This window comes from Myxine glutinosa, chromosome 6 (genome assembly GCF_964187855.1).
Source record: "Myxine glutinosa chromosome 6, kmMyxGlut1.1, whole genome shotgun sequence".
Lineage (NCBI taxonomy): Eukaryota > Metazoa > Chordata > Myxini > Myxiniformes > Myxinidae > Myxine > Myxine glutinosa.
In genome coordinates this window covers 11,313,989-11,327,030 of record NC_136266.1, presented here as the reverse complement: position 1 = coordinate 11,327,030, position 13,042 = coordinate 11,313,989, and the positions used below count along the sequence as shown (strand labels likewise).

At 44.1% G+C, this 13,042-nt stretch overlaps 1 protein-coding gene across 1 annotated transcript in view; it reads left to right on the top strand.

Annotated features, from left to right (window-relative positions):
* LOC137429583 (sodium channel protein type 3 subunit alpha-like) overlaps positions 1-13,042 on the top strand; it is a 192,099-nt gene that overhangs the window by 82,054 nt on the left and 97,003 nt on the right. The window contains exons 15-16 of the mRNA XM_078779597.1: positions 7,861-8,041; positions 9,508-9,665. Of these exons, the coding sequence (XP_078635723.1) occupies positions 7,861-8,041; positions 9,508-9,665 (339 nt within the window). The remainder of the gene's footprint in view (positions 1-7,860; positions 8,042-9,507; positions 9,666-13,042) is intronic.

Below are 13,042 nucleotides of genomic sequence, written 5' to 3'. Positions count from 1 at the left end.
CCCCTTCAAAAAGTGCTATAGATTTGCTTTACTTTGGATTCTTGATCTCAACTCCTTCATCTTCATTTAAAAAATGAAAAATACAAATCAGAGGTTGATGAGATAGAGTTTGGCTTTGCAGGAGTTCAACTTGGAAATTGAGCATGTAAAGGGCAGGGACAATGTCGTTGCTGATGCTTTGTCCAGAGTGAACTAACTTTGGAAATTCCTGAAGGTTGTTTGGAACTTTTGTTGCTTTATTTTGGGAAATATTAATTATTGTTGCTCACGGGAATTGATGATTTGGGTGTGAGTTTTACTTTTGTTTGTTAAAAGAGTTTTTGGTCTGCATAGAAAGTTTTCACGGTGTTCAAACTTTCTTTCTTGAGGGGGGGAAGTGTTACGGATTTGTCACTTCTGTTGTTGTGGTTTTCATGCACTGTAAACATTTTTGATTCCATGTACTATTATTGTTGTCGTTTAAGGGAGATGGAGATTACTATTTGCAAAAGGTAAAAAAAATTAATGTTTTAAATGAAACCGGAACCGGACGACGACGAAGAGGAAGAGGAGGAAGTGAAGGCAGAGCGAGTGAGTCGGACAAGAAGCCTAGCTGCTTCGAGGTCTGGAGCGAACGATTGGCGAACGGGAGTGACGAGTGAACTTTGGGTTTCCCAGGAAAGGGATTCATGCGACAGAGTTGTTATCGCTGTGACAGATCAACCAGCGTGTCAGGTTTTGCAGTTGATTCTGAGGAGAATCATCGTAGTGCCGTTACGCCTCGCGAATGGGCCGTCGGCCATTTTGACTCGCGCGCTTTGCGCATCGCTCAAGGTTTTTCATCTCGCTTCACCCATTTTCCCCGCATCCAGACGTTTATCTGGTGTGTGTGTGTGTAACGTGGATTTTGAGAAGGTTAATTTGCGGTTCGCCGACTGTGAGCCGTGGAACGTCCATACCCGAAGGTGTGATTTTTCCAGCCGCCTCTTGAGGACACTTTTGCCTATCTTTGGCAGTGTAACTGTCAACCCAAAGGGATTCTGGTCTCGATTAGACATCGTTCTGACAATCGCTGGAGCGGATCGACTTTGGCTTGAAGCCGGAATCGACTTTTGCTTGATGCCGGAATAGAGACATTGGGGAATGTTCTTCTTTTCGCTCACTTGGAGAACAGTGTGTTATATTGTACGAACCTGATGGTACCATCATAGGAAATATATATTGGTTGTACAATTGATTACTATTGTTGTTGTACTGTTATTCTTGTGTGATCTTAATACAATACTTGTTTGTTGGTAACAATTGGTGTGGTTTCACCATTGATCTTTGACATACAGAATAACACATCGTTCTGCCGTCACTCTTCTCGGGGTTCGGAGGTACACCGTGACCGGGGTCTGGGGAGGAGCATGTAACACCAACGCATTCGGAGTTGCACTAGTCTGACTCCGCTCCTGATTTTTCCTTTTCAGGGCGTAACATTGGGACATCATATGCCCAGGTTTCTTGCAAAAAGCGTAAGTAAGCCCGGAGGAAAAACTCGTGGTCTGCCTCGGGCCCCCCGGAAGATAGGTATGTCTTGGAACGGCAGTTTTCTGATCCCTAAAAGTCACGGTATCAGATTTGTCCCCATAGTCCTCTCTAAGCCGCCTCCATGAAAATTTGTTCTCCGATCCTGATTTACCATAACTCCCCTGGCTAACTCTAGGTGGGAAGTTAGGTTTGTGGAACCCCATCCTGTGTGTCAAGGCATAGTCATCTGCCACTGTTGCTGCCTCATACAACTCCGGTACCTTTTTTCATCCAGATGTACTTTAATGTCCACGTGGACACACTGTTTGAATTCCTCCACCAAGATCAATTGTCGTAAAAGGTTGAAGTCTTTCCCAATCTCCTTCGAGTCACACCACCTATCAAACATAGTTTCCTTCATTCTGGCAAACTCCACATGGGTCTCACTCTCCCTCTTCCTGGCATTCCTGAATTTTTGTCAGTAAGCTTCAGGGACCAATTCATGGGCTTTGAGAATGGCTTTCTTCACGATCTCATAATCTGCACATTGGTCAATCGGTAAAGCCGAATAGATATCTTGAGCTTTACCCACCAGAACACTTTGCACAAACATAGTCCAGGACCCCACAGGCCATTTTAACATTTGAGCCACCTTCTCAAAGTGTAAAAAAAACTTGGCTACCTCCTTTTCATTGAAGGGTGAAACCAGCCTCACATGCCTACCAACATCCCAAGAGTTCTGACTAGTTGTCGAACTCGCCGGCATGGATACTACTTCTCTCCGTTCTCCCAGTAATTCCAGCTCCTTGAGTTTAAGTTCCCTCTGATAATCCATGTCCCATTCCTTTAACTCCCTTTCGGCTCTCCTTTCCTATGCTCTTTCCTCTGCTCTTCTTTCCTCTTCAGCTCTCCTATCCTCTGCTCTTCTCTCCTTGAGTTCTCGTTCCCGTTCTGCTCTTTCCTTTTCGGCTCTCCTTTCCTGTGCTCTTCTCTCCTTGGCTTTCCATTCCAACTCCTTTAACCTTTCCTGGCTCTGCAGTTGCATCTCCATTTTCTGGAGCTCCACATTTCCTTTTTCCTCTGGTAACCAAATCCAAGGCTACCTCTTCCCATGTTCCTTGTCCACCAGAGATTCTACCACCAATGTCTGAATCTCTGCTTTCTTCATACTAACTCGGACCTCCAAGTTACAATATTTGGCCAATATCATGAGTTCCGATCTTTTTAACACCTGGAACTGTGCCTCGTTAGGGGACGTCGCAAACTTTTCTGCGTCAAACACCATGGTGACTATTAGTTAGCACCTGTTAACCTTCACACAAAATGTTTCAAATTTTTAGAAAAATTTGGGAATGTTCGGGAATTCGATCCCGGACGAGCCCCCAATTTCTGTTACGTGCTCCTCCCCAAACCCCGGTCACGTTGTACCTCCGAGCCCCGAAAGGAGTCACGGCAGAAAGATGTGTTATAATGTGTGTCAATGACCAATGTTGAAACCACACCAACCAATTGTTACCAAAAAAAAGTATTGTATTAAGGTCACACAAGTATAACAGCACAAGTACAATATGTTTCAAATGCACCACAAAAATACCATATAATTCCTTTGATGGTACCATCAGTTTCTTATTCAATAACTCACTGTGCTCCAAGTGAGTGAAAAGAACATTCCCAAAGTCACTGTCCCGGCACCCAGCCAAAGTCGATCCCCGCTCCGGTGATCGCAAGAAAAATGTCGAATCAAGACCAGAATCCAAGTCGGCTGACAGTCAATGCTGCCAAAGAGGCGCGAAGGTGCACCCAAAAGGCGACTGGGAAATCACACCTTTGGGTATGAACGTTCAGCGGCTCCCAAACGGAGAACCACAAATTCCCAATCGAAATCCACGTTACACTCGCAAACCAGGCTAACGGCTGGGTGCGGTGAAATGGCTGGAGCGAGGTGAAAAGGCTGGAGCGATGCGAAATGGCGGGAGCAAGGTGAAATGGAGGGCGGGCCCGTACTGGTGGCGTACCTGCTCTCCAACGATTCTCTTCGGAATCAACCGGAAAACCCGATACACAGGTTTATCTGTCACAGCAATAACCACTCTGTCACAGGAATCCCTTTCCCCGGAAACCCAAAGTTCGCTCGTGACCCCCGTTCGCCAGCATCTCCTCGAGACCTCAAAGTAGCTTGGCTTTTCTTCCCGACCTCACTTGCTCCGCATTTTTTTTTCTTCCTCCTTTTCTTCTTCCGGTTTTCGCCCGATCCGTTTTCCGGTTTCTTTTAAAACACTAATTTTTTTCCTTTTGAAAACAGTTATCTCCATTTCACTTGAACAATAACAATATAATAGTACATGGACCCAAAAATGCTTACAGTGGATGAAAACCACAACGACGGAAGTGATGAATCCATAACAAGTGTTAAGCTGTGCTTGAAGCTGTTGTCCTGTGAGCTGCCTGTCACACAAGCTGTTGACTCTCAGAAACTTGTCTTCTGATTCTGTTGTTGCTTTGGGTCTGCCAGACCTCTTCCTGTCAGAGTTTCCTCCAGTTTCCAATATACTATTTCCTGCAGTGCAATATTGTCCAAATAATGCTTCAGAGGGTGTAATAACTGTCTATTCCAATACTGCTTTTATACAGACAGGGGGTTTGTAATCAAGTAATCAGCAGGGGTTGGGACACCTGTATAAATTGTTTGCATCAACTTTCAAGGCTTAATTTACTTACATTGCTGCAGAACAGCTGTAAGTTGTTAACCCATAACATGTTCCCTGAAGAAGGCCTTTTTTTTTTACAATATAACTGTGCAATTTACATTATTTCCCCGTTTTTGCTAACCTAAACTTTTTTTTTTAACCTCGAGCAGTTTACTGCTTACCTTTTTACCATTTCAGGTTATTCACCATTTCAGGACTTGAATTGCTTAAATTTTTAAAAAAACAGGAAAATTGAGGTGTTCTAAAACTTTTGACAGTGTTTGGTGTATATATTTTGTTTTTTCATAAAAAATGAAAATTCCCTTTTTAAGGCCATTTTCCCTGCTCGAGCGTTGTATAATAATATTAACAATGAAATAAAGAATTGTGGAGACCAAATACTTTTGTCAATTTCAACTTATTTTAGAGAAAATTGTGTTATTTTAAAAAAGTATGTAAAAGTATATATATATTTAAAGTAAAAAAAAAAATGTGGCGACTTCAACTGTCATCATGCCAGCTGGCTGGGTGTGGGTTCCTCTCTCACCAGCCATGGCACCTCAGCAAAGGACTTCTGCGACTCTTTGGGACTGACACAATCTGTCAATTTCCCGACCCGGATCTCAGTCAATGGAGTATCTTCTCTTCTAAACTTGGTTATGACAAACTTCCCTGCAAATGTCTGCTGCTCTTCTTCTGCTCCAATCGGTTCTTCTGATCATGTCCTTGTTAAAGTGGACATCTCTCTGGCCATTCTCAGAGAGCCTTCTCAGCGCTGACGAGTCTGGCATTTCACTCAGGCTGACTGGCACGATCTGCAAGCAGCCATCAATCATCTGGACTGGTCTCCCATCTCTACTGCCTCTGACATTAATTCTTCCTGGGAATTCTTCCAAAGCAAACTGCTCTCTCTCATGCACAGATTTATCCCATCTCGTCTTCAGTTGTCTTACCCTTCCTACCGTCCATGGTACACTGAATCTTGTGCGGCAGTTGCCCTGAAACAACTTGCCTTTGCCTCTTGGAAGGCAAATCCAACTGAAGGCAATCTCAGTTCCTTCCACCAAGCACGGAACAAGTGTGTGTCTACCCTCAGGAGTGCCCGGAAGCGCTATCTCTCCACACTCAAGATTGAACTCTCAAACCTGTCTCCTTCCTCCAAATCCTGGTGGCGTCTGGTCAAATCCGTTTCTGGTGTTTGTTCCCCCTCCATCCCCTCCTTTACCTCAAAAGGCCAGACAGCTGTCTCCGCACATGAAAAAGCCGAATGCCACAACTCTATGTTTGCCTCAAAATCTTGTGTCCCAAACCCATCTCTCTCTGTTCCCACCTTTCCCAGTCGAACCCAACTGCAACCTGGACTCGTTGTCCTTCTCTCCCGACAATGTGGAGAAGTTTTTGTCAAACCTGATTCTGCAACTGGACCAGACGGCATCAGCCCACGGGTCCTAAAATCCTGCTCTGCCGCTCTATCTCACCCTCTCTCTGTTCTTTTCACCCTCTCTGTTGCTCAAGGTCATCTGCCAGCATCTTGGAAATCATCAAACATTACCGCTTTACACAAAAAGGTGCAAAAACAGATCCTTGCAACGACAGACCAATCAGCCTGCTCCCAATTATCAGCAAAGTCATAGAATCCATCATTGCTTCGGATATCAAATCCTTCCTCTTCTCCAATGGCTTGATCTCTGATCATCAATTTGGATTCAGACCAGGTCACTCTACTCTGGACATGCTGCTTCTGCTGTCTCAACAATGGATGGAGGTCCTCAATGACAAACAGGAAATCAGAGCCGACTCCCTTGCCATATCACGTGCCTTCAATACGGTCTGGCACCCAGCTCTGCCTATGGTATCCATCACTCCTGATGACTCCCCTCTCTGCCGCTCCATTCCTCATCCCTCAAATCGACAGTCTGCAACATCCTCACTCTCTGCAGACCTGGACAAAATCACAGACTGGTCAAACAAATGGAACATGTCTTTCAATCCTGACAAGTCTCACACTCTTACTATGTCTCTCCGAAAAGACCGACTGGAAAACCCTCCCATCTACTTTCTCAACAATCCTCTCCAAGAAGTTCTGTCGCTCAAGCCTTTGGGTCTCACTATCTGCCATGATCTTTCTTGGGAAAACCACATTTCCAAGCTGGCCTCCAAAGCCAGTCGCCGACTGGGCATCCTCCGACGTGCGAAGTCCTTCCTTGGCACACCTGAGCTCCTCACCACATACAAGGCTTTCATCCGCAGCTCAATGGAATACTGTTCCCCCCCTCTGGGCCGGTGATCCTGCCTCACACCAAGCTCGGCTTCACGCTGTTGAAACCAAAGCTTTCAGAATCATTGGAATCTCCCGCGATGAAGCTAACTCCGAGGGCCTTTCACTCACTCACCGCAGACAGGTTGGTGGTCTTTCTGTCTTCTACCGACTCCTCTCCGGCCTTGCTCCTCCAGCTCTCTCTGTGCTCTGTCCCCCTAATATTCCTACAGGTCGCACAAGATCTGCCAGCAACCCTCTAATGGTTAAACTCCGAAAAAGGGGTTAAACTCCCCCTTATTTTTTGTGTTTTCTGTGTCGGTTTGACTTTTTGTGTGATTAATGTTAGCTCTTTCACGAGCCTCGATCTTGCATACCAAAAAAAAAAAAAAAAAAAAGTAAAAGGGTGTCAATATTTTTGGCCACAACTGTATAGTGTGTGTCCGTGTGTTCTACTGTTAATTTTATGAATATACATATATTGTATTCGATGGTTCAGCCTCGTGAGCATGCCAACGTCTGAAGCCTTCGCCTCGTGTCAGGTGTGCTTCTATTTATATCTTCTTTCCTGCGGATGTAAATGAACACTCGTTTTACTCTGTTCGCGTCGCACATCATGTGCAGTACATTTCACCTCCCTGCATCTTCTATTTTTTTTTTTTTTTTTTTATGTTTCTATGCAACACCCTTGAGGCTCGATTTCCAAGCCACCATCGACAATTCCAATAGAAGACATAATTACCGGTACTCTTTTATGAAAATGTTTTTCGAGTTTGTTTTATCCTCAAAAACTAGACTGTAGTGAACACACATTCGTGCTAAAAGATTGGCCTTCAAAACCTACCCTCATGAAGGGGGACAGACATCTGTACAAACACACAAACTGACTGTGTTTTACATGATAGATACATACGATACATACAGTACACACACCCACACACACACACACACACACACACACACACACACACACACACACACACACACACACACACACACACACACACACACACACACACACGTCTATGTATGTATGTGTATATATATATATATATGCAGGAATTTGAATCCTGTTTATAATTATAAAAAAAAAAAAATATATATATATATATATCAATCAGTCATTATGCAACTTCATACCATCAGTGGGGAACCGGCAGTAGGGTGTCCCATACAGCTGCTGCTGCACCTTACTGGGAGCGATAAGCACCGCCTGCCACACGGTAACATTATCTCTGGTATCCACTCATTATATGGAGTCGACCTGGATGCAGGTGCATACATACATACATACATACATATTACATACACATATGTATATATATGTGTATATGTGTGTGTGTGTGTGATTATAAGAAAGGGGTAAATACATATTGTGAGATCTGGTTAAGTTAATTTGTATTTCCCTTTGCCTGCTGATGACAGAGCACAGATTTGAACACCCTTGAGGAGGACAATGTTGAGGAGAAATACTTGCAACTGGATGATGGAAATGCACTTCATGTGGAAATTCCTGAGGATTTGCATGATGTTCAGAGTATCGATGAGAAAGAAGGATCGACACAGAAAGAAGAGGATGATGGCCCCGGGGGATGCTGTCCTGATGGTAATAACAATTCCACTGACATTCATGGGTAGTTTCACCTTGCAGAACCTTTGAACATCTTATGAATTACCTGATCAACCTGATCTGATCAACTTGAATTACCTGATCAAAACCTGATCACCTAATGAAGCCTCAGATTGCAGGTGGAACATTTTTATTTTTATTTTTAAGAAACCATTAGTATATCTAAGATGGTCTCCAAACACTATACAGGAGAATGGTCATCATGGCTGGCAAGATAGCTCAACTGAAAGACAGGTTAGAGGAGAGTGTGTGAACATTTAGGTTATCCTGTTAGCTGGGGATTAAAGATTATTGTGGTTGAAAGAAAGACGAATAGAAAGGTCTTCATGGGGCATTACTATGCACTACCACATAAAATGGGCTTTGCACAATGGTCACATGTATTACTGAACTGCTTCAACAGTAGATATGTTTATGATTTTAAACCACTAATCCCAGAATCATGACCCAAAGGTTGATCAGTAGCCTAGTAGGGCCTGTAATCCCAGTAGCATGACCCAAAGGTTGAACAGTAGCCTAATAGGGCCTCTAATCCCAATAGCAGGACTCAAAGATTGAACAGTAGCCTAATAGGGCCTCTAATCCCAAGAGCAGGACTCAAAGATTAAACAGTAGCCTAATAGGGCCTCTAATCCCAATAGCAGGACCCAAAGGTTGAACAGTAGCCTAATCGGGCCTCTAATCCCAATAGCATGACCCAAAGGTTGAACAGCAGCCTAATAGAGCCTCTAATCCCAATAGCAGGACTCAAATGTTGAACAGTAGCCTAATAGGGCCTCTAATCCCAATAGCAGGACTCAAATGTTGAACAGTAGCCTAATAGGGCCTCTAATCCCAATAGCAGGACCCAAAGGTTGAACAGTAGCCTAATAGGGCCTTTAATCCCAATAGCAGGACCCAAAGTTTGAACAGTAGCCTAATCGGGCCTCTAATCCCAATAGCATGACCCAAAGGTTGAACAGTTGCCTAGTGGGGCCTGTAATCCCAGTAGCATAACCCAAAGTTTGAACAGTGGACTAGTAGGGCCTGTAATCCCAGTAGCATCACCCAAAGGTTGAACAGTGGATGAGTAGGGCCTGCAATCCCAGTAACATGACCCAAAGGTTGAACAGTGGCCTAGTGGGGCCTGTAATCCCAGTAGCATAACCCAAATGTTGAACAGTGGACTAGTAGGGCCTGTAAACCCCGTCGCATTACCCAAAGGTTGAACAGTGGACTAGTAGGGCCTGTAATCTCCGTTGCATTACCCAAAGGTTGAACAGTGGACTAGTAGGGCCTGTTAACCCCGTCGCATTACCCAAAGGTTGAATAGTGGACAAGTAGGGCCTGTAAACCCCGTCGCATTACCCTAAGGTTGATCCAAATTAGGAGCTCTTCCTGCTCGGGAATGTGGAGGTGAGTGGATTAAAAATACAATAACGGGTCTGTTTCTCTTTCTGCAGTGATCATGACCTTCTGTCCTTTCCTCTTTACCATGGACATGTCAAAAGGTTTTTGGCGGAAATGGTGGCTCTTTCGTCAGACCTGCTATGTCATTGTTGAACATCCATGGTTTGAAAGTTTCATCGTTTTCATGATAATCCTCAGTAGTGGAGCACTGGTGAGTCGATGCTTTATACCTGAAGGCAGTTTACACGTGCTCCGTTGCCCTTACATCACTACAACCTAACAAGAATGACCACAGTAGTAACAACCTGCGACAAAAATCCGGTAACGGGCCAATTGGGAAACGCGCATTTAAAGCACTCTTGTAAGATGAAAGCGCGATTTGGAAAAACACATTTAATGCGCTATTAAAAATTAACTTGACACCTCTCACCCATGACAGGTTCCACCACGCTTATAGCAGAACCAGCTGATTCGGCACACGGTCACGGGTTGTCTCACCCCAATATGGAGCCGTTCAAAAATTACATAATGCAATTTTTAGAGAGCTGCTTACAGTGAGCACTGACGGGCTTGATTAAACCTTACTAATAATTTTTATTCGACATTGATGACATTGTTGGCGGTACCTCATCTTGAGTAACACTCGACCCAAACAAACCAATGTAATTCTGATTCAACAAACCCGGGCTGTATATAATCAGCAGAGGCCTTACAGGCCTGATGTCTTCGGCCCACCAGAAAACCAAGATGGCAGCCATATTATTTCATCTGGGTGCCATGGCCATGGTGGGTGGAGTCGAGCGCCAAATGTGGGTGGGGTCATACAGCTGTCCGACCAATGGGTGCACATTTAAAAAATCGACTTCAAACAAGATAATACAACAACATGCCATGTAGAACTCTTTTCGCAGGTAAAAACGCAGATGTAAAACGCAGGTAAAAACGTAATTGCACCGCTCTGCAGGGCTTCGTGCTTCTGAACTTAATCCTTCTGGTCAAAACCCATTGCTTGGACAGCTGGCCTGATTCCATCCGCAATTGTAAACTGGAAAAAAAATCGTATGTCAACCATTTTCTTGCTATGGTAAGCTTGTAGACGTCTTTGGATGTAACATATTCACAATCGCCATGGCCTATAACTTTTCCGTTCAATGTAAAATAACCAAAACGACTGAAAGGATCATCAAATATCTCAAGATTAGAGCCGATAACCATCACGGCTCTTGAGAAGGCGACAGGCCTCAGGCTTAAGGCATATAGGTCTCAAGCTTCAGGTGTCAGCTTGCAGACCAGTACAATTGCAATCTGTCTGAGCTATATAACCATAAAAAAAAAAACCACCTTTAGAGGCCATTTTTCCCCGCAAAGCGGGGGTTGGCCTTTTTCGGGGACCGTGGTTGTTGTTGTTTTTCGGTCCCCTTTTTGAAGCAATGTTTTACGGCCGGATGCCCTTCCTGACGCTATATAACCTGAGCCTGAGCTATATAACCATGATGTATTATATATGCACATAAGCTGTGGCCATGTTTTTGTTTCATGTATATATCCTGGGTTATTTCATATTTTTGGAAGTGATAAACGCAGTGAGCGTCCTGTTGCCAATACACCACCCAAATAAATGGATGAGCATTTTGGATAATAAGTCGAGGCAGCACCTGGTTACCAATATGCCACCCACATAAAGGGAAGATCAATTTGGATAATACAGTGCCTTCAGAAAGTATTCACACCCCAGACTTTTTCACCTTTTGTTGTGTTATAGCCTGAATGTATAATGGATTAAATTAAGATTTTTTTTTTGTCACTGATCTACACGTCATACCCATTGTGTTAGTGGAATTATTTTTTTGGGGGAAATTTCAACAAATTAATTTAAAATGAAAAGCTGAAACTCTAGCATGAAGTCCAAGGAACTGTCCATAGAACTCCGAGATATAATTGTGAGGAGGCGTAGATCTGGGAAAGGGATAAAACAATTGCAAAAGTGTTGAAAGTTCCTAAGAGCACAGTGAGCTCCATCATTAGGAAATCGAAAGAATATGGAACCACCCAGACTCTTCCTAGAACTGGCTGTCCAATCAAACTGAGGAAGAAGGACCTCGGTCAGGGAGGTGACCAAGAACCCAATGTCTACTCTGACAGAACTACAGAGTTCCTTGGGTGAGTTGGGAGAACCTGCCAGAAGGACAACAGTCTCTGCAGCCATTCACAAATCTAGGCTTTATGGAAGAGTGGCTTGGCGACGGAAGCCACTCCTTAGAAAAAGGCAAATGGAAGGATGCCGGGAGTTTGCAAAAAGGTACGTGAAAGACTCCGAGAGCGTGAGACAAAAGATTCTGTGGTCTGATGAGACGAAAATTGTACTCTTTGGCCTTGATGGAAAGCGCTATGTCTGGCGGAAACCAAGCTCAGCTCATCACTCATCTAACACCATCCCCACCATGAAGCATGGTGGTGTCAGCATCATGCTATGGGGATGCTTTTCAGTGGCAGGGACTGGGAGACTTGTAAAGATAGAGGGAACAATGAATGGAGCCAAATACAGGCAAATCCCTGAGGATTTTACGTGGCAGGAAAATCTTCGCAAAATACAGGCAAATCCATACTTGGACTGTGGCAAAGATTTTATGTTCCAACAGGGCAATGACCCCAAGCATACGACCAAAGCAACACTTGAATGGCTTCAGAATAAAAATGTGAAAGTCCATGAGTGGCCCAGCCAAAGCCCAGACTTGAATCCCATTGAGAATCTGTGCAAAGACTTGAAGATTTCTCTTCACCGATTTTCCCCATCCAACTTCGCAGAGCTTGAGCAAATCTACAAGGAAGAATGGGAGAGACTCCCCAAATCCAGTTGTGCAAAGGTGATACCGACATACCCAAGAAGACTCAAAGCTGTAATTGCTGCCAAAGACGCTTCTACAAAATATTGACTCAGGGGGTTGAATACTTATGTAATTTTGATATTTCTGTATTGAATTTTTAATTATTTGTCAGAATTTCCAAAAAATATTTCTACTTCGACATTATGGGGTATTATGTGTGGGTCAGTGACAAAGAAATCTCCATTTAATCCATTTTAAATTCAGGCTGTAACAACAAAAATGTGAAAAGGTCAAGGGGTGTGAATACTTTCTGAAGGCCGTGTAAGTGAAGTTTTTAGCCCAACTAAGCGAGCCAAACTGAGCTTGTCACACTTATCCACCAGGCAGCTCTCTGTGTGGACGAAGCACCGACGGTGCATCACCATGTGCTTGAGATAGTGGACCAGACGGTGCGTCATCCGATGCAGGAGCATTTGCCATTTGGAGGCAAAGGAATTTTACTCGGCCTTGATTTCCGCCAAGTCCGGCCGGTAGTGAAAGGCGGTTCACGGGCACAAGTATCGGATGCATGTATTAAACGCTGTACTCGATGGCAGCATTGATAAGCACGGTGAGAAACACGCCAAATGCCTTTTGCAACTGGGTAATGGTGGACGCACGAATGCATGCAAGAAACACTGCAATGTAATACTGGACATCACCGATGGTAAATGCATAAAGAGATAGCATAACTTTGCAAGCGACGCTGCAACAGACAGACCAG